General features: G+C 39.6%; 2 protein-coding genes across 6 annotated transcripts; one reads left to right on the plus strand and one right to left on the minus strand.

Annotated features, from left to right (window-relative positions):
* Positions 1-2,096: 2,096 nt before the first annotated feature.
* LOC143414448 (PAN2-PAN3 deadenylation complex catalytic subunit PAN2-like) lies at positions 2,097-7,719 on the minus strand. Of its 3 annotated transcripts, none has more exons than XM_076878816.1 (13): positions 7,588-7,719; positions 6,625-7,180; positions 6,353-6,495; positions 6,068-6,174; positions 5,873-5,971; positions 5,647-5,751; positions 5,245-5,382; positions 5,098-5,157; positions 4,759-5,007; positions 4,471-4,614; positions 4,193-4,372; positions 4,034-4,085; positions 2,097-3,683 (listed from the first exon to the last, which is right to left on the minus strand). In XM_076878816.1, exons 2-13 carry the CDS (start codon positions 6,702-6,704, stop codon positions 3,499-3,501), a joined length of 1,542 nt encoding a protein of 513 aa, XP_076734931.1. In that variant the 5' UTR covers positions 6,705-7,180; positions 7,588-7,719; the 3' UTR covers positions 2,097-3,498. The 3 variants fall into 3 exon arrangements, with proteins under 3 accessions (XP_076734931.1, XP_076734930.1, XP_076734932.1); XM_076878815.1 differs by having other exon boundaries at positions 5,647-5,775; XM_076878817.1 differs by having other exon boundaries at positions 5,647-5,775; positions 6,621-7,180.
* Positions 7,720-11,561: 3,842 nt separating this feature from the next.
* Positions 11,562-20,870, plus strand: LOC111501181 (uncharacterized). Of its 3 annotated transcripts, XM_076878516.1 has the most exons (7): positions 11,562-11,694; positions 12,446-12,883; positions 15,003-15,266; positions 16,312-16,575; positions 17,621-17,884; positions 18,930-19,421; positions 19,506-20,870. In XM_076878516.1, the coding sequence occupies exons 2-7, from the start codon at positions 12,676-12,678 to the stop codon at positions 20,720-20,722; spliced, it is 2,709 nt and encodes a 902-aa protein (XP_076734631.1). In that variant the 5' UTR covers positions 11,562-11,694; positions 12,446-12,675; the 3' UTR covers positions 20,723-20,870. The 3 variants fall into 3 exon arrangements, with proteins under 3 accessions (XP_076734631.1, XP_076734630.1, XP_076734632.1); XM_076878515.1 differs by having other exon boundaries at positions 18,930-20,870; XM_076878517.1 differs by lacking the exons at positions 11,562-11,694; positions 12,446-12,883 and adding an exon at positions 13,865-13,991 and having other exon boundaries at positions 18,930-20,870.
* Positions 20,871-22,391: the final 1,521 nt, after the last annotated feature.

A 22,391-nucleotide genomic window follows, 5' to 3' on the forward strand; every position in this document is an offset into this window, starting at 1 on the left:
AGTCATGTGTGGATGTATTTTACCTCCACAAACAGCTAAGACGCGGTTTGCGATACATGTGGCAAGACAGTAAGGTGTTGTGACAGCACCATTAACCTCGTCAAACACCTGAGAGTAAATCATAGAATATGATGAGCTTATGTTGAGGCGAACTGAAGAGGAGTAGAGGGACAGACTCAAGCGCAGACCACAAACTCCTTTCGAACAAGAGTGAATTTATTTACAGTGATCTGCCACAGTGCAATATATATACAAAGGTGTTTGGGGGAAAGGGCCAGGGTTCCAGGGTCCAGGAGTGAAAGGGGCCGGAGTCCAGGGGAGGGGGTTTCCACACACAAACAGCTCCTCTTTTCTCCACCACTCTTCTTGCTCAGTCACAGTTGCACAGGGAACGGGTCCGGTGCCGATCTGCGATGCGTTTGTTGTTCTCTTTTGTGCGTAGTAGGGCCGCTTGAGTGGCCCGCCAAACTCGACAACACCTGTGTAAATTCATTTCTTTTGAATTAATCCCTTCTTCTGAAAAAGAACCTCTCCTGGTTTAAATGGCACTTTGGATTTCCTTACTTTCTGTTCCGCTCCCAACCCCAAATAGATGCTGACAAGCTGACACAGTAACATGGAAGAGGAAAAGAAGTTGGAAGGAAAAAAAAATAAACCTAATGCCTAACAATGAAAAATGTAAAATAAGATCAATAATAATAATAATAATGATAATAACGGTAAAAGATGAAGCAACAAGTTTTTAGTTTCTTGTTTATTCCAAATGATCATCCAGATGTATGTGACATGTGATGACAAACACCATGTTTGTCATCACATGCTTAAACTCATCATATATTTTTACATATGCTGAACAGGCAGTCAGACATGCTGTCACTGTGGGGTAGATAACTGCATGAACACCATACGGCAGGGGTCTCAAACTCCAGTCCTCGAGGGCCGCCGTCCTGCAACTTTTCCCATGTGTCCCTGTTGCACAACCCGTTCTCACTCCCGACGCGTAACACACCTAGTAGGTCATTAGCAAGACTATAGAACTTGACTGCATGCTGAGTTGGAAATTCAGCCATTTGATTCATGTTACAGCAGCTCATGAGTGAATGAACATGGTGCAATAAAAGTATTTTTAGAAGTATATGTTTCCAAATACATGCATTTACTTACTCGATGTTACAATATTTCTGAGAGCTCGTTTTTAAGCCTCCCAGTTATCAGTTTTGTGATCACACTATTGCTTTAACATTATTGAGACTACACAACACATTCATCCCTGACCTCCTCATATCCAGCTGAACAGGATTACTATACTGTGTAGATTTACAAATTCTTTCGTGGAACATCGAAATCCATTGTGTTGTGTAGATGTTTAACATATCTCCTGGATCATTACTAACTGTATGTTTGGTTTTACTTGTAGAGTTGTTGTAAGACCAGACAAGGAGCTCGAAAAATTTTATGGTTCCCAAAACAAAACAAGCCAAAAAAAAACAAACAATGAAAATAATGACAAACCTTTAAAAACAACTGTGTGGAAACGGTAAGAGTATGCAGATCATCCAGCAGAGGGCACCATTATATCAAAAAATCGTTCAAATGTGACTTAAAGATTTATTAACCCTCTCAGGCTCAAATTAAGTTTTTGTTGCTAATGTACAAAAGAATACCTCCAGTGGTACTTCTGAGGGGAAAAAAAAAAAAAAACTCATAAAATATGTATGTGGGGTAATCAGGTTGTTTAGCTTTTACTTGTTGCAAATCTGCAACGCCTGCCTTGACAGGGTTAAATTAAACACATCTATTAAAGTATGGTTACTACTTTTCAAAGGTGGTGGCTGTAAATGCTGCACTTGAAGCACAGTCCTTACCAGTTAGGGCTTTTTAAAGAGCTCGATGTGAAATATTGAGGACATTTTTTTTCCCCCAAAAATGTTACATGTGTCATTTATAGAAGAGAAATAACAGCTTTTGAAAAATTAAAAATCGATCTGAATTCTGAGAAACCTAAAAAAATAAAAATAAAAATCCAGCTGTAAAATGAACAGTGCAACAGATTTCACAGAAGCTGGTGAAACAAACAAACTAAATTCATTGTGGTTGGAATCTGTTTTAATCAAGATTTGCATGGATTCATGCACATTCTCCACTTCCTGGTATCAAACAACAAACATTTTACAGTTGTTACACCCCAGCCCAGGGAAAACTGGCGTGCAACAGAAGAAAAATAAAAATAAGGAGAAATGCCCCCACACTCCCTGCTCTCAAGGAAGACGAACCAACAAAAACAGCTACCACGGATTTCACAACAGCCTGTCAATTTATCAAGTCCCAAAAGGTAGCAGGCGTCAGGGTGAGCATGGCCAAAACAACAAACAAAAACTCTAGAAATGAAATGCAGCTGGCTTACCTTCACAGAAAACCCCAAACGAAAATTACAGGTGTCTTACCTGCCTCCCTAACCAAAAACAGGAGAAAAGGTTCCCAAAGAAAAATGGCTTCTCACCCCTACAGCTACCAAGTAAGACAAAGTATCGACAACTATTTACATCTATATACAACAAACTATTTACAACACAGGGGGAGATCGCAATAATCCATCCATCCATTCGCTAGCGCTTATCCTTTTCAGGGTCGCGGGGGGTGCTGGAGCCAATCCCAGCTGTCATAGGGCGAGAGGCAGGGTACACCCTGGACAGGTCGCCAGTCTGTCGCAGGGCTAACACACAAGGACAGACAACCATTCATACTCACATTCACACCTAGTGGCAATTTGGATTATCCAATTAACCTATCCCCACAAACTGCAAGTCTTTGGACGGTGGGAGGAAACCGGAGTACCCGGAGGGAACCCACGCAGACACAGGGAGAACATGCAAACTCCACACAGAAAGACCCGGCCTGATGGTGGAATTGAACTCAGGACCTTCTTGCTGTGCGGCAACAGTGCTAACCACCGTGCCACCGTGCTGCCCACAACAGCAACAATGACAAACTGAAATATAGGGCTTAAATACATAGAGGGAGCTATCAGGGAATGGACAACAGGAGGGAAACACAGCTGGGGCAAATCAGAACTGACGAGACAAGGAAGCGTAAACTGAACACACTGAGATAAGACAGACCTTCAAAGTAAAGCAGGAAACACATAACAGTCACGCCTAAACAAAACACTGACAACATTGGATTGTAACACAGTGCTCAGGATGACTTCATTTACATGCAACAATTTTGTTTTTTTCTTTTAAAGAAAAAAAAAAGGTTCAAATTCATATTTTGAATGATCACTTTCCCCCCTGTAAACCTCTCTGAAATAAAAAGCTTATATTTAGATATGATAAAAACAACTGAGTCACTGACTCAAAGCAAATAACTATAAAATATGATACAAAATAAGCAGCCCGAGCATCCTCAGGTCATGGTGTTGCTCACAGTCCCATCACAGAGGGAAGCACAGCAGCACCCGTGGATGGAAGGAGAGTGCATTCAGTCCACTCAGACGGACTATCTCATGTCCGAATCCGGGACTTTCCAGTTCAACTGGAAGCCTTTGTCGTAGACTTCGTAGAGCACCTTCATCACGTAATGATTCCCTCCTTCCTGATACAGCTCCAGGTACTTCCTGTAAAGCTTCAGGGCTGTGCATGAGTCCTCCGTGCTGTCGTGGGTTTCTCCCTGGATGTTGAGGCCTGTGGACATGAAAAAAAGGTCAGGAATGATTAAAATGAAAGTGTTCAGCTTCAGATTACAGTGTGGATATGAGGAATTGACACGTACGCTTTAGTGCATGAACTCAAAAAAGCCTCTAAATACTTTGTTGTTCAGATTTAATTCCAAGATGAGTTTGATGACAACTAAAACATCATGAACTATACTGACTTAATACTGAATACTTAACTTAATACTGACAGTAATATGAGCGGATTATCCAGTTTACATATTTAAATCCTAATCCCTCTCACTGTAATAATGTGATTTAATTCGATTACAGACTCATATTTGGATTAGATTTTTGTTTTTTTTATTTCTACTAACTTACCAAGAAAATACCAAGCAAGGAATTTCGTGTCGATAACTTGATCTTTGGGAACCTTAAGAAACAGAAAATAAAAAACATTAAAATCAAAGCACATCTATAAAAAAACATCTCTAAACTATATGAACTAATTTGAAATATATAACAGATGAAATAACGTACCACTAAATTAATGACACGAAAGTCATTCTGCAGGCCGTGGCCGACGAAGCGAACTCCTGCATTGATGAGGAAGCGTAGCTTCAGGTAGGTCGACTTCAGCGTGGTCACGTGCTTAGAGGATACTGTGGCATCCAGGTCTCCAGGTTCGATTCCAGAGTATTTTGTCAAATAGTCGACCACCTGGAAGAACAAATTGACAAGTTAGCGGGTGGATCCTTGAAACATTATATATTCATTCTTTCAGGTCATCGTGGTCTTTTCTCTCTGCAGCTTCTCACCTGCTCCTGAGTGGAGATGTAGTCATCGATGAAGGGGACCCCCTCGTTGGGCCCCTGACCCCTCACACAGGTGATCCTGGCCACAGACATCTGACTGGGCGTGATGGTCGATTTGGTGCCGTCGCTATGCAGCACTGCTTCCTCCTGCAAACGCACACATTCAGGGGTCAAATTTGTTTTAAATACTTGAGTCAGATTAGCTGAACTACTGAAAATATGTATTAGGAATATTTAAAATTGTTTTTGATCCTATATTATAATTAATGATGGTATCATAGCCAGACTTACCTCACTGAGCTTTACAAACTCAGCGTCCAGCCCCACCAGGTCACCAGCCTGCGGCATCTCACTGACTGTGAGTGGGATGAAAGTGGCGTCTGTCTTGCTCTGCTTCTCAGTCCGATATAAGTCGGATTTGACTTCAGACTGATTGTGCTGACACTCACTGCGGAGGTCGTATTTGGTGTGGTAGTTTCTCTTGGCGTAACACAGGATGGCTGGCACTTTCCAGCTCACATCAAACTGTGCAGCCTCAGTCTGAAAACAAAAGGAGAAACATTTTTAAATGACTGCACACATTAAAGTTAGCATGAATAAACAAGCAGGAATCTTATCTAGGATCCTTACCTGCTCAATCGGCTCAATGAGGAAGTCATTGAAGAGGTACCACTGCTGGCGAGAGACTCCCTGAAATAATAAAATCATTTTGAATGTTAAAAATGAAACTTTTTGTAGTCAGCAGATGTCAAATTTTCTTATCTAAGCGTCGCTCACCTCTTTTCTTTGATGGTAGGTCTCACCCACTTTGATGTGTGCGACCAGATTACCACCCGCGCCAGCGTCCAGGATGTGCGGCACCGTGGCCACCAAGTCATACAGAGAAGCTCCCTCCGCCTGTTCAGCAGCACTTAACTAGTAACAGAAAGTGCAAATAATTGTAAGATAAACTTTTTCATTTCACAAAAGTTGAGAAATTCATGTGTTATAGAAACAAAAACACTAAAACCAACCTATAGTTCAATATCTACAATGCTTCAGATTAGTGTAATAATGTTTTAAAAATATTGCTCCTGGAAATATGGATTTAATTTTGAAGTGAAATTTTAACTCAGTAATGAAAAGTTACTCAGTTATTTCTTCAAGTGCAAAGATCAGCTGAAAATCTAAAGTCCTCACCTCCTCGCCCTCAGGCCAGCTGCTGATCTCCAGTCTCTGACTTTTGCTGAGGGACATCTTGAGAGTGGCGGGGATCCACACGTGACGCTGATCCTGATCTGTCTTCTGCATGGATTTGTTGAAGGTGTACTATAAAAACAGAAACATGGGCAATCATGTAAATAATGAACAGATAAATCATTACTTTCTTTTAACTGTATTTAAACACAGTGAATCAGTGGCTTACCTCGGCCTGAACCTTCCAGAATTCGGCCTCTTTGCTGCTGTTCACCTCACAGTTTATCACCAAAACATCTGGGAGACGTCGAATGTTGCGTGTCTGCACCTACAGTGTAACACAAAGAAATGATTACCCTGCACAACAGGTAACAATCAACCATAAATGAATTGTCATTATGAGTGAATGAAAGCTGTAACTCACTGTGGGCTGATACTTGTCACAGTTTCCACACCATGTGTGAGATCTCTGCTGCAGGCAGATGCTTTTCTTCAGGATCTCAGCAAAGTCGTGCTCCTTTATTCTTTCTCCTGAAGTGTCAAAGTACAATGAATATCAGTGTATACATCAAATCAAGCAGATATTTCCCTCTGCTCATTCAAAAACTAAATTAATTCAAACCATTATGTAATCATTAATAGTTCAAGTTTCAAAGACAGAGTAATTCACAGTCACAGATATCCATGCTCTCAGTGCTCTCAGACTCACCTTGAGAGTCAGGGTAATGCATGTTGAACAGCAACACGAGGGAGGAGTAGACTGTTTCTATGCCACAGAGACACGGGCTGCGGTTCTCAACTTCAGAACAAAACAGCTCTCTAATGACAGAGTCGCCAGGGGAGCCCAGAGAACTGCAACACAAACACAAATCACAGTTTCAGAAACCAGAAGGAAAACTCTGCATTTATAAACAAACATAATGATAAGACTGGGACAGTGTCCAGTAAGAATGCAGGTCAACAACGATGTGTTTTACCTACTCCTGGTCGTCCTGTAGGCCCGTGGATCCTCCTGCTCCTGTGTCTCCTGGAAGAGCTGGTAGAGGATGAAGTGATTCCATCTCTGGATTAAGCGACCTAGCTTGACTGTTCCTGTCGTCTCCTCATAGTTTTTAACAAGTTTTTTCTAGTTTGATGTCTTTAGTGTGATGATGTTATTCTGATGTGAATAACTTTTTTATTTATGCTCTTTTATAAATTAATATTTTATGCGTATATACATGCCTTGTTAGTTTCTTACTTCATGATATACAAGAAAACATTGACAACTGTGATTAATAAAGAATTGTCTAGCAGACCAACCACTTATTAGATCAGAACTTTTAAACTTACTGACAACTGGGCTGAATTAACCACCCTGCTCGCATTTCTGTTGTTTTTAACAGAGGCAGCCCAGTTACTGTTTTTAAACTGTTCTTGTTTTTTTTCAATCCCTCCTTTACGTTCAGGCTGCCCAGACATCCACTGCATGTCTTCCTGTTGCAGGTGTTTGGAGCCTGACAGGAAGGGCATGGTTTGGTTTTTGGCTTTGTCATTTCTGCAAATGAAAATGGAACATGTAGGGATTATTTCAGGTCTGTTTTGGTGAAATGATTACAAAAATAATTTATGACCAAAGAAATAACTTATATTACGAGGCAGTATTACACCATATTTAGAAAAAAAATCAATTACGAGATTAAAGTCGTTAATATTGAGTTAATTACGTGAATAGGGTTAAAAAAAACTGAATTGATTACAGAAAAGATACATTGCTAAAATCGAGCAGCACTAACATTAGCTGGGTGGCCAAGCAAGTGTCTTACACATGAGAATACATCACCAAAAAAAATTAAATAAACTTTTGCAGAAGTAGTTCTCTTGGTACACAGACTGCTCTGTGAAAACATTTCAAGTTTAATATCAGTTTAACATGCAAATTACCCACAGTTTATTACAACTTACTTAGCTAGGATCTGCCTCGTGTCGAGTCGAAAGATTCGCTGCAGGACCGTGAGTTGAAAGATACATTTACTACGACTCCCAAGATGCATTGCAGTAAAAACCATCCAATCGCCTTGCTTAAGATCTGTTGACATGTCACTAAAGGCGCGCTGTAGATAAATATTGCAATTTGTAAAAAATAAAATAAAAAAATAAAATTTGCAATTTGTAATTACATAATTAAACACTGGGCCAGTTTATTTTCGTATTATCGCTGGTTATTATTTTAGAGTAAATAAAGGAATAACGGGTAGCACCAAGCTGTTGTTATCTTCATTTCTATAGCAACGGCGTTTGAGGATTATGGGTAGTGTGCAGTTACGGGATTAGTGCGCCGTCTGCATAAATTGGTCTGATTGGTTGGAGCCGAGCGCATCCAAAACTAACAGTGGTGGAGTGGTGGATGAATCTATAAATGTGTTTTACGTGTGAAATGAAAATAATAAACCTAACAAAGGATTATATACGTTAAATCTGCGCACTTTCAGCTCGTGAATCACTTTGGAAAACACTGTGTGATGGCCACAACATGAAGCGATTTTATTGTTGAATTATCCGTGATACTTTCATGTGTTTTTGTTGAGAAATGTTAACGATGTCATTAAAAGAAAGCATTCAATTGGGGGGGGGGGGGGGGGGGGACCCTAAGCATTTATTAAACCTCATGTTTTCCTTTAAACGTTTTATTTTGCTTTATATTTTAGTGATACTCTGGTAGAGAGGCTCTTATACTGTTAATTCAGCATATACTAAAAAAAATAAAAGCCTTTAAAAGCCTATTTCTGGACAATTATTATTTTATAATTATATAATTATATAATCAACTATTTTGCAATACTTCCAATCAACACACATCAAAAGAAAAGCTTGTGATGGCATCACATGAGATAACTTAAAGCTCAAAGGCTGTTCCATTGACATGTAACCAATCACTTCAAAGCACAAAACCTCTAATGTCATAGTCTGTGTGTGTGTGTGTGTGTGTGTGTGTGTGTGTGTGTGTGTGTGTGTGTCCTGTCTGGCACTGTAGCAATCAGAATTATTGTCTGAAGGCCAAGAAAAATGCCCAACAGATTTACTTTCCCAAGTGGGCCTTTTGCTATACTGGTCCACTTGATTGTCATAGTTTATTTGATCTTTATTACTTATTTTTATTCTAAGTTATTGTAATCAGGCCAGACTCGTGGACGGGAAAGAAAAACAAAAAGAAAAGTTCAGAAGAAAGTTAACAGAAGGAGAGGGAAAGAAAAAGGAGAAAAGAGATAGAGAGAAAAGACAATGAAAATCTGCTTCATCACCTTTGTCTTTGTGTCCTTTTTTTTCTCTTTTTCTTTTCCTATCACCTGTTGAGAAAGAAAAAAGAAAAGAAGCAGAAGAAGACTAGAGCAATAGAATAAACAACATCACGATGATCTATGGGAATATAACAGTAAATACTAAATGTTAAACATTACTGTGCAGCACGTAAGATCGACAGCGCACAGTGTGCTTTAAGGTAGGAGCCAAAAAGGGTGTAGTTTGTGTGTATGAGCACCCGTGTGTACACCTGTGAGCATGAGCGCGCTTGTATTTAAAAGGTTCCATGTAATGATCTGTTAGAGGGTGTGGGGGGGCCACAGCCCCGTCCACCAGGGCATGAAGCAGGTATGGAGGAGATCAAAACTCCAGACATCCAGAGGCCCTCAGAACACAAGAGACCAAGGAAGACTAAAAGAGGGGCTGCAGCACCACTATCCCAGAAAGAGCTGAGGAGAGTCCCAGATGAGGGGTCACTCAACAGCCGCGGAGCATAAGCTGTTGAGTGTTCATATAGATTTTAAATAACATACCAGTTGATACTGACATATTTTTGTTACATTTGCAGTGTTGTGGTGTTATATTCTCATGATTCTGTTCATTTTATGAGTATATCCTTCTGCCTTGCTTCACATATTTAATGCTGCTTGGCTAGTTTTAGTCGTGCTAGCATCAGTACAGGTAGAAACAGAGAAACATCAGAGAATCTGCCATGCATCGCCCCATCTAAATACAAATGGAAAGTACGAAAATAAAAATATAGATAACTTTATTAAAGCAATCAATGTTCCCAGTGTTCCCATGGTGAAAACACATTTTTTCATATTATGTTCAAGTCAGTTGTTATCCAATTTTAAAACTATAAAATATAATAAAGTCTATTTTTAGTTTATTTTGTTAATAAATAGATTTTTTTTAGGATTTTCAGAAACACTAACGTTATACATAGCAAAATATCTGTAGCCGTATGACAGCCATGTATAGTAGAAGTCCAAGATATTTCTACAACTCTAGCGTTAGGTTCTTCCAGTCAAACTTTTTCCCCTCACTGTAGATTTCTTGCAGTGTTTGTGTTTGTACAAAAGTGTTGCGTTTTTCAGCCCCCGCCCGCCCCCAAAATAATAATTAATAACAATAAAACCTTGCATACTTTGAGGATAAAAGTTATTTTATAAATGTAGAATGCAGAACTTTAATGAATAATAGTGAAGTTTGTTGAACTGAGTAAAAAGAAACCAACTGATAATTCAGAAGTCTTTTTGACAATCAAAAACAATCATTTTAAATTATAATATAATTAAAAAAATAATTAACACAAAGACGAAACTTAGCTTTAGCAAAGTTGCCATTTTTTTATTTAAAAAAAGTGAATTACTCTTGTTTAGAGGCTCTAGACGAACTTGGTCCTACACCCAGGCCATTTTACCCTTCTATATAGCTTCCGGAAAGTTTTCTCTGTCTTTGAGTTCTTTTGGACATGTTTTCTTTCAATTTAGAATAAGAAAAAATATTTCTTAATCGCGACATTTTTGCTCCTTCATACCAACTCGAGTGTTTTTCCCCCCTTCTTCTTCGGTGCTTAACGGCAACTGGCATCCTTTTCGGCGCATTACTGCACTATCACTTTGAGGTCACTCAATACTGTCGCCCTTCCTGTGCCACTGACATTATGTACTCGAGCCAGCCGCCGTAATTTCCACCACCTTTAGAGTTACCTCCCGTGTATGGCAATGGGAATGATTTATTCTTACAAACTTCTTACAGTATGTTTAAAAAGAACAAAGAAAACAAAATGAATGCATATGAAATATAAAATACTAAAACAAATATAATAAACGAGAGTATATATACTAAACCTGTAGGCATTAATTATTTCATGCGTGTAGTTATTCGTGACTGCGCTACACACTGAAAGCAAACTTCTGACAAGCGTCATAATTCGGTTACAAGAAACGTTAAAGTTTCATAACTGCATACCTGTGTCTAATAACAAATGCATAAATGTTGTTGTTTTTTCATAATCAGTCGCACGGAAGTAGCTGTCAACGTGCGTAATCTGGGCGCTGCAGCTTTATAAGCAACTTTCTGGCAGACAATCACTTTTTGGCACACCACCTGTTGAGGATCATGGCCTCAGATTTGGTGCTGATTCTCATTCCCACCGCTTCACACTCGGCTGCGAACCGTTCCAGTGCGAGCCAGAGGCCATCACTCGACGAAGCCAAAGAACCACATCAACTACGAAAAGCAGAGATGAGATTTTGAGACCACCCAAGTGAAAGTCTTCCGCCACTTGGCTACGCCCAGAAATTCTGTCCATAAAAATAATTACGAACAGAATAGGTGACAAACGGGCAGCCCTGCTTAATGATATACAGCAGGAGAATGCATGGAGCACCTGTAATAAATACTGTATCAATAACAAGGTTAATAAAGTGTATTTCTTAACCTTTCAGTTTGTGGGTAATGTCGCAGGTTTGTTGTACGGACCTGTTTACACTGTCTCTATAAGTTTTGTAAACCAAAAACAAACAAACAAAGGCGTCTGTTTAGTCTCTTGGCCACACAACAACAACTCACAGCAGAGCAGGAGTGGAGGGGGAGGGGCGCGGTTGGCCGGTTAGGCTGTGACTGGACAGCAGGCGGGAAAGTGATGTGACGGAAGTGAAAGGAGAGCAGAAGTAGATGGCGGGAGAGATGATGTAGAGGTGAAATAAGATAACGGGAGGAGGGATTTCAAGTGATCATAAAATCCAGAATGGCCGTCGTTTGGTGAGTGGAACCAGATTCAGCAGCAACACCAATAAATAAGCACGTTGGGAGACCTTCTTAGGCCCTGGGACCATTTTTGGTCCCTTTAGTTTTTCGGTTACAAGCCATTTGCACTGTGTTGAATGGAATATAGCCAAATTCTCTAAAAAAAAGTTTGGCATAATTTCATTTCAAAATTCAAGTCTGACTTCCTTAAATTAGCTTCAGTGGCTAAGCTAACAATACACATCCCCTTAGAGCCCTAGGGACCATTTTTGGCCCATTGACTTCCATTATAAACGCTATTTTTCACTGCAGAATTATTACCGTTAACATCTGGGTGACGGCTTAGGTTTCGTTTTTGTTTTGTAGAAGAGGCCTTAGAGTTGTAATTTTTTTATTTGTCCACCGGGTGGCGCCCTTGCTCCACATTTGATCCCTGCTGGAAAACAGCGGGCTGCTTGCACAGACAGGCGGGAAATGAAGCCTTATTTCCGGCGTGCAGCAGCGGCTTCGCCCAATTTAAAGTGGAAAAAAATATGAATATATAATCTTTTTATTGCACTTTTTGGGGCGGGACCATTTTTGGTCCCCAGGGCCGTAAAAGGATGCATTTTTAAGGGCCAGACAAGGGTTAATACAGGCATACAACGTGTTATGGAAAACATTAAACCCAGAAATCTAGGCGTAAATGGAAAATTGTAGTATTGAATTATAAGACTGATGAAAGAATATAATTGTCTTCCCTGCTATTCTCCTGTTCACACTCCAGTCCAGAAGGTGGGATAAATGCATCTGTAAGCTGATATGTCAAACGCCATCAACCCCCAAAGAAGAAGGGAGGAGGACAGCACTACTGTGGTAGTGGAGCAGTGTGTTTGCAGACATAGCTGCTGCTGAAGAAGCGGACTGAACCTAGAGAAGAGACAGAAGCTAAAGTATTGATCCCGTCAAGTTAGTGTGGATCTGATACCAATATTAACATCTGTGTCACTTCTATTGATGCTTGTATTGATCCGCCCAGTCTCAGTTGAAGCAGCAATGAGTTCAGTACAGTATCTGAGAGAGTTCATCAAGGAGAGACTAACTGCTGTTTATGAAGAAATCTTCTCAGAGGTTCAAAAAACCATCATCCAGTATGAGGAGGAGATCAACCGTCTACGCAGACAGGATATCAACCGGAAACCTGACAGAAACTCACACATCATAGGTATGGACATGTTTTTAACAATGTGCTGTTGAAGCTGAGATTCTTCAGTATGATTAGCTTTACTAGAATATGTTAAACTGGGTATCCTTTGCTCATCCCAATCGGTCGCAGCAGATGGCCCGGCCCCTCCCTGAGCCTGGTTCTGCCGGCGGTTTCTTCCTGTTAAAAGGGAGTTTTTCCTTCCTACTGTCGCCAAAGTGCTCACTCAAAGGGGGTCATATGATTGTTGGGTTTTTCTCTGTATTTGTTATTGTAGAATCCACTGTACAATATAAAGTGCCTTGAGGCGACTGTTGTTGTGATTTGGCGCTATATAAATAAATAAATTGAATTTATCAGTGCTGTAGTTCAATGTTCAGTGATGGACTATGTTGAACTGGTGCAGGTCGATGGTCACTGATAGGTTAGGTTTTAATACATTTTAATTCATTTATTTATTTCAATTTTTTCTCTAACAGATTCCAATGTTGAGTACATCAGGCATTAGTGTTTTAGATCATCTGTAAACACTGAGATTGTGCAGTAAAATATAGTTAGATGTCAGTGGAATACACATTTAACAAGTTGTTAACAGCCTTCTCTGAAGTTGAAGTGAAGTTTCATTTAAAAAAGGATTTTACACACTGTAACAGGGCAGCCCTTAGCGGCTGGAAACACAGTGAGACAGACCAAGGCAAGTGTAGTGGAACAAAGTATTTATTTGCTGTATGGCTCTCCTTACAACAATTAACTTGTCGAGCTTCTGCACAGCACAAAAAAAAATCCACCCTCTAATGACAACTGGCAGCCTTAAATATGTTCAGCTGTCACAGACTTAACCATTATTCCACTCTCAGGTCAATTCTTAAATCCCAACCTTCCACCACAGTACACAATATATCAATAAGAATAAATAAATACATAAATACATTTTCACATTTACATATTAATAAATATTTCACACTTTAATGTTACCCCAAACCCAATATTATAAAAACCCAGAAACCCAAGCACAAAAAGATTCACCACACTCTCTTTACCAATGGTCTCTCCCGGAACCTTTAAATGGTGTCTGGACCCCAGGGGAAACATTTGCCCAAACACCTTGAAGAAGACACAGGCAAGAAAGGTGAGTAATCATTAACTTACAAACACTTATTTGCACCACTTTTATCCCTAGATTTCACACACACATTTGCCTTAGTTTTCCTTATTGGTAAACCTTAATCACAATCTCAATCACCATTCTTCTCTCCTGACAGACAACCACCACATTCCTTGACGAGGAACAGCTGTGCAGGATCTGAAACAAGGCCACCAACTGACCCTAAAATTCCCAATAAATAGTCAACAAATATTTAAACTTCTTGTGTGCAAATCCATGCTTAAAGTGCAATGCTCATAAATTGCTTGATAAGGTGCTTTTAATAAAGTGAAAGGTGTGCTCTAAAGTGCTATACAGACAATACAATATAAATAAATACAGTAAGGGAGTCCTCTTCCTTACACACACTGATGTTTTCATGGTGGTCACATTGCATTTTAGTTTGGTGAACTTTGTGTCTTTGCTCACAGTGAGGATCCTTGCTGTGAGTGTGCACAACTATTTCCCTGAGCGTGCGTGTGCGTGGGGCTCGTAATGGGTCATATGATAGGCTGATCACCATTTCTTGGTTTTTGATTCATGCTTTTAAAAATATTAGTTTTTATATCACTGTTATGTTCCCCTGAGGGGTCTAGGTGGTGAGGGGGAAGTAACAAAAAGTGTCCGGGTGAGGAAAAAGAGTTAAGGAGGCAAACGGGTTAAATTAAACAGTTTTATTAAAGTAGCTCAACTAAAAGAGCCGCTATCACCATTTAAGAAAACAAACAAAACTCAGGCGTTGGTCAATAAAGTAAAACATAAGCCAAAAAGAAAGAGCAGCTCACTAGCTGCAAACCACAATAACACAGCTCACTAGCGGCAAACACCACAAACTCTCAGCTCACTAGCTGTAACCACTCACATGGCACTCTGGCCCAGAGCTCACCTTCAGGAGGAGGCCCTGCTAGGGCCGTAACAATCACTAAATATAAAAAATATATAGTTTTTGTATCACACAATAGTGATTATTGTTCTTGTGTTTCTTTATTCCTCAAGACCTCCCAAAACAACATGACTGTAAGGAAGAGGAGGATCTGGATGAGCAGCAGGTCTGTAACCAGGAGAGGAACTCCAGTCTGGACCAAGAGGACCCAGAGACTCCGCAGATTAAAGAGGAAAAGGAGGAACTTGGCAGCAGTCAGAAGGGAGAGCAGCTTGGGCTGAAGCAGGAGGCTGAAGGCATTATTGTCTGGACTGATAAAAAGCAGCTCAGACTGCTGGAGACCATCTGGAAACCTGTGATAAAGTTACACAGAATAGGTATGTAAAACTATGTTGATTTAATAAAAGTGAATATAACTCACAGACAGCTCAGTGGACCAGTGGTTAGCACTGTTGCCTCACAGCAACAAGGTCCTGAGTTTGACTCTACCAAGTAGCCAAGCCTTTCTGTGTGGAGTTTGCATGTTCTCCCCTTGTTCACTATCCAGAGACATACGAACAGCCGGGTTAGGTTAGTTGGTGATTTTAAATTGCTCATAGGTGTGAATATGAGTGTGAATAGTTGTCTGTGTTTCTGTGTTGACCCTCCGACAGACTGATGAACTGTCAGAGAATTGAAGGTCAAAAAGTAATAAGCAACATGAATGAATCTCTTCAGCCTGATTTTCTGTTCTTTATTTAAACACATTTCCACCATTGACCTGTGCAAAACGGTGAAAATTAGTACGTAAAAATTCACCAGAATGAAAGACGTGAAACATCTGGGTTTCAAATTTCCACTCACTGGTCAGACCAAATCTACACAGAGACACAAAGTCAACAACACAAGTTTCATTTTGTTCTGTTATCAGTTTAAGTTAAAGAATTATGTTTCCTCTGCAGCATGGAAATGGTAAATTTGAACAGTTTACAGGTCTGGGTAATATGAATAAATATTTCTATTCTGTTTTGGAAAATATGGAATTCAGAGTTTCTAAAGTTAAATTTGTTAGACAAGAAGAGTGTTTTCATCCCATTTCAAGCACAGCCAAAACGGTTACTACTGTGTAAGAGAGCTCTTCCCCAGCATGCCTTCTTGTAACTGCGGCCAATTCAGACATCCACATTCATTTAACAAAAAACAACATCTATTTATTTTATATATCAAAGACATAAGAAGCTGAACTTTGAAATTTGCTAATAAGAGTGTCAGAACTAAACATTTGCATCAGTGCCCAAATAATTTGTCCCGTTTGTAGACTTTAATTTTAGTGGTATATGTGAGCAACAGGCTCACTATGTAGAGACCTGCTAATGGTTCAGACCAGTAAATATTTTCTCAAATGTTTGTTTTACTATCATCTTTTCCCCTTTGTGCATTCAGATGCCCTACAGCAGCATGCTTTTGAGGAAGAGGAGGTTCTTACAGACCAGCAGGTCTGTAACCAGGAGAGGAACTCCAGTCTGGACCAAGAGGACCCAGAGACTCCGCAGATTAAAGAGGAAAAGGAGGAACTTGGCAGCAGTCAGAAGGGAGAGCAGCTTGGGCTGAAGCAGGAGGCTGAAGGCATTATTGTCTGGACTGATAAAAAGCAGCTCAGACTGCTGGAGACCATCTGGAAACCTGTGATAAAGTTACACAGAATAGGTATGTAAAACTATGTTGATTTAATAAAAGTGAATATAACTCACAGACAGCTCAGTGGACCAGTGGTTAGCACTGTTGCCTCACAGCAACAAGGTCCTGAGTTTGACTCTACCAAGTAGCCAAGCCTTTCTGTGTGGAGTTTGCATGTTCTCCCCTTGTTCACTATCCAGAGACATACGAACAGCCGGGTTAGGTTAGTTGGTGATTTTAAATTGCTCATAGGTGTGAATATGAGTGTGAATAGTTGTCTGTGTTTCTGTGTTGACCCTCCGACAGACTGATGAACTGTCAGAGAATTGAAGGTCAAAAAGTAATAAGCAACATGAATGAATCTCTTCAGCCTGATTTTCTGTTCTTTATTTAAACACATTTCCACCATTGACCTGTGCAAAACGGTGAAAATTAGTACGTAAAAATTCACCAGAATGAAAGACGTGAAACATCTGGGTTTCAAATTTCCACTCACTGGTCAGACAAAATCTACACAGAGACACAAAGTCAACAACACAAGTTTCATTTTGTTCTGTTATCAGTTTAAGTTAAAGAATTATGTTTCCTCTGCAGCATGGAAATGGTAAATTTGAACAGTTTACAGGTCTGGGTAATATGAATAAATATTTCTATTCTGTTTTGGAAAATATGGAATTCAGAGTTTCTAAAGTTAAATTTGTTAGACAAGAAGAGTGTTTTCATGGCATTTCAAGCACAGCCAAAACGGTTACTACTGTGTAAGAGAGCTCTTCCCCAGCATGCCTTCTTGTAACTGCGGCCAATTCAGACATCCACATTCATTTAACAAAAAACAACATCTATTTATTTTATATATCAAAGACATAAGAAGCTGAACTTTGAAATTTGCTAATAAGAGTGTCAGAACTAAACATTTGCATCAGTGCCCAAATAATTTGTCCCGTTTGTAGACTTTAATTTTAGTGGTATATGTGAGCAACAGGCTCACTATGTAGAGACCTGCTAATGGTTCAGACCAGTAAATATTTTCTCAAATGTTTGTTTTACTATCATCTTTTCCCCTTTGTGCATTCAGATGCCCTACAGCAGCATGCTTTTGAGGAAGAGGAGGTTCTTACAGACCAGCAGGTCTGTAACCAGGAGAGGAACTCCAGCCTGGACCAAGAGGACCCAGAGACTCCGCAGATTAAAGAGGAAAAGGAGGAACTTGGCAGCAGTCAGAAGGGAGAGCAGCTTGGGCTGAAGCAGGAGGCTGAAGGCATTATTGTCTGGACTGATAAAAAGCAGCTCAGACTGCTGGAGACCATCTGGAAACCTGTGATAAAGTTACACAGAATAGGTATGTAAAACTATGTTGATTTAATAAAAGTGAATATAACTCACAGACAGCTCAGTGGACCAGTGGTTAGCACTGTTGCCTCACAGCAACAAGGTCCTGAGTTTGACTCTACCAAGTAGCCAAGCCTTTCTGTGTGGAGTTTGCATGTTCTCCCTTTGTTCACTATCCAGAGACATACGAACAGCCGGGTTAGGTTAGTTGGTGATTTTAAATTGCTCATAGGTGTGAATATGAGTGTGAATAGTTGTCTGTGTTTCTGTGTTGACCCTCCGACAGACTGATGAACTGTCAGAGAATTGAAGGTCAAAAAGTAATAAGCAACATGAATGAATCTCTTCAGCCTGATTTTCTGTTCTTTATTTAAACACATTTCCACCATTAACCTGTGCAAAACGGTGAAAATTAGTACGTAAAAATTCACCAGAATGAAAGACGTGAAACATCTGGGTTTCAAATTTCCACTCACTGGTCAGACAAAATCTACACAGAGACACAAAGTCAACAACACAAGTTTCATTTTGTTCTGTTATCAGTTTAAGTTAAAGAATTATGTTTCCTCTGCAACATGGAAATGGTAAATTTGAACAGTTTACAGGTCTGGGTAATATGAATAAATATTTCTATTCTGTTTTGGAAAATATGGAATTCAGAGTTTCTAAAGTTAAATTTGTTAGACAAGAAGAGTGTTTTCATGGCATTTCAAGCACAGCCAAAACGGTTACTACTGTGTAAGAGAGCTCTTCCCCAGCATGCCTTCTTGTAACTGCGGCCAATTCAGACATCCACATTCATTTAACAAAAAACAACATCTATTTATTTTATATATCAAAGACATAAGAAGCTGAACTTTGAAATTTGCTAATAAGAGTGTCAGAACTAAACATTTGCATCAGTGCCCAAATAATTTGTCCCGTTTGTAGACTTTAATTTTAGTGGTATATGTGAGCAACAGGCTCACTATGTAGAGACCTGCTAATGGTTCAGACCAGTAAATATTTTCTCAAATGTTTGTTTTACTATCATCTTTTCCCCTTTGTGCATTCAGATGCCCTACAGCAGCATGCTTTTGAGGAAGAGGAGGTTCTTACAGACCAGCAGGTCTGTAACCAGGAGAGGAACTCCAGTCTGAACCAGGAGAAACCAGAGAATCCACAGATTAAAGAGGAAAAGGAGGAACTTGGCAGCAGTCAGAAGGGAGAGCAGCTTGGGCTGAAGCAGGAGGCTGATACCTTCATGGTGACACCCGCTTATGAGGAAAGTGCCTACAGTAAACCAGAACCAAACAGTGAGCAGCTCCTTTCTCACAGCTCTCCTGAAGCAGAGACCCGAGATAATGAAAAAAGTCAGCATGTGGTCTCAGGAACTACTAGAAATACAGAGCTGAATGAGAGACGTCACAGTCAAAGAGTAGACAACCTTCCTGTGTCATCGAGTAAAAGTAGAACGGACACAAAGAACAAGTCTATACAATGTGAAGTGTGTGGAAAAACTTTACAGGATGAATACAATATGATTACACATCTAAGAGTTCACACAGGTGAAAAGCCGTATTCCTGTAGCACCTGTGGGAAAAGATTTGCTGACTTATCAACATTCAAAAAACACAAGAGAATTCACAAAGGTGAGAAGCCGTATTCTTGTGGCACCTGTGGGAAAACATTTGCTACTTCATTAGAAGTCAAAAAACATACGAGAATTCACACAGGTGAGAAGCCGTATTCCTGTAGCACCTGTGGGAAAAGATTTGCTGCCTCATCAACATTCAAAACACACATGAGAGTTCACACAGGTGAGAAGCCGTACCCTTGTGGTACCTGTGGGAAAAGTTTTGCTGACTTATCAACATTCAAAACACACATGAGAATTCACACAGGTGAGAAGCCATATTCTTGTAGCACCTGTGAGAAAAGATTTGCTTCCTCATCAACATTCAAAAGACACAATAGAATTCACACAGGTGAGAAGCCGTATTCTTGTAGCACCTGTGAGAAAAGATTTGCTTCCTCATCAACATTCAAAAAACACATGAGAATTCACACAGGTGAAAAGCCGTATTCTTGTAGCACCTGTGAGAAAAGATTTGCTTCCTCATCAACATTCAAAAAACACATGAGAATTCACACAGGTGAAAAGCCGTATTCTTGTAGCACCTGTGGGAAAACATTTGCTACTTCATTAGAAGTCAAAACACACACGAGAATTCACACAGGTGAGAAGCCGTATTCCTGTAGCACCTGTGGGAAAAGATTTGCTACCTCATCAACATTCAAAACACACATGAGAGTTCACACAGGTGAGAAGCCGTACCCTTGTAGTACCTGTGGGAAAAGATTTGCTACCTTATCAAAGGTCAAAACACACATGAGAATTCACACAGGTGAGAAGCCGTATTCTTGTAGCACTTGTGGGAAAAGTTTTGCTGACTTATCAACATTCAAAACACACATGAGAATTCACACAGGTGAGAAGCCATATTCTTGTAGCACCTGTGAGAAAAGATTTGCTTCCTCATCAACATTCAAAAGACACATGAGAATTCACACAGGTGAGAAGCCGTATTCTTGTAGCACCTGTGAGAAAAGATTTGCTTCCTCATCAACATTCAAAAGACACATGAGAATTCACACAGGTGAAAAGCCGTATTCTTGTAGCACCTGTGAGAAAAGATTTGCTACCTCATCAACATTCAAAACACACATGAGAATTCACACAGGTGAAAAGCCGCATTCTTGTAGCACCTCTGAGAAAAGATTTGCTACCTCATCAACATTCAAAACACACTATCTCCCCTTCTCTGAAGATAACCGTATTGTGAAGAAGCAGCATAGCTTGAACTAAGTTGTCACATGCAACGTGGGGTTTTTTCTTTCCTTTTTTTTTTTTTTTTTTTCTTTTTCTTTCCTGCTTCCTCTCTCGGCCACATTGTTTATGCTGCGGTTGACAGGACAACCAACTGCTGGACATCCAGGAGGATGTTAAAATTCAACATATCTCTCCTGACAGCTTGTAACGTTGCAGAAAGGAGACTTTTGTGTTTTTTCAATGTGTTGGTGACTGCATAAAACACAAGTTAAGAGAATAAAAGGATATGGTTTAGCTAGCAATCATTTTTGCAAGCTATAATTTTATAGTTAGCTAATTTAGTTGGCTAATTTACCAGCCACATAAGCCCTGGGAGTTTTTGTGTTTCAATAACATTAAAATCAAATGAAGGTTCCTCCATTATTCAAATTCCTACTGATGCTAAATAAAGTTGACCCTGATGGATAAATTCCATGGCTGTTCCCTTTCATGAGTGAGTGATATTGGTTTTTGGTGTCTTCTCCCTGTCGTATGATGAGGGTAGAGCTGTACATTTTAGTTAGAACATGGTTTATCATATTTAGGTTGAAACTAACTTGCTAAATTCATGTGAACTTCTAACTCCACTGAACTTGGTGAAGTCCTTATTGTAACACCTCTGAGAACAGCTGCACATTGAAAGACCGTTTTTAACTCTCAGAGGTGCCTCAGTTGCTTTGACTGTGGGGACTGAAGGAGCATCTGGATCTGGAAACTTCAAACAACATCAAACAAACAACTTCAGACAGGACAACAAATCTTTCAGCCAGATATTGCCCCTTGGTAGCATAAGAAAGAATGCAGCTTTAAGACACTTCTGTGTCAGCTTCACTATTAAAAACCTAAAACACATCCATCTTTAATACGATCTATTATTGTTACCGATATAACGTCTGAAGCAAGAGAATCACTTACATTTTAAATGAAGCAAATGTGAAAATCAACCATAAATTAAATTATATAATAAAACAGTATCTAAAAAGAGCTTCTTGCATTATTTTAATAGTCAAGATCAGCGCCTCTTAAAACTTAGAAAGAAAAATCTAAGACCAAACCACATCAACACAGACAAATTCAGCGTTTATTCTGATCTCAGTGCAGCTCCTACAAGCAAATATAACGTTTTCAATCCAGCTGCTGATTAAACTGAATAAAACTTGTCATAATAAAACTTTTTGCAAAGCACTTGACAGCAGTCAGACACTTTTCTTTTTCCCTGCCATGTTTTCTTTACAGCCCAGGTTTTACTGCTCAGGAAAAACAACTCTAAGGGGAAGCCTTTGTTACTCAGTGAGAAGTCAAGACTAGGGTTATTTTTTAAGCTCATTTAAAATACCTGCTGTACAGGCTATAAAAAAATGTACATTTATGATCACTATATCAACAAACATGCACAGAAATACACAATAAAAACATAACACTCAATAAAACAGCTGAAACAGCTAAAGCTGAAAGCCAGTCAGAGTAAACTGATTTCTAACAGAGTCTTAAAATGATCAGACAGCTCTTATGTTAATCGGGGAGGTTATCCTAAAGATTAGTGGCAGCCACCAAAAAGACTCTGCCACCATGTTCACGAGATACTAGACATATTTCTTTGGCTGAATGTGATTGTGCTGCTGATTTTTGCTGGATGTTTCACAGATGTGCTGAGCAGGCTCACTTT

The sequence above is a fragment of the Maylandia zebra genome, linkage group LG20, assembly GCF_041146795.1.
Source record: "Maylandia zebra isolate NMK-2024a linkage group LG20, Mzebra_GT3a, whole genome shotgun sequence".
Taxonomy (NCBI): Eukaryota; Metazoa; Chordata; class Actinopteri; order Cichliformes; family Cichlidae; genus Maylandia; species Maylandia zebra.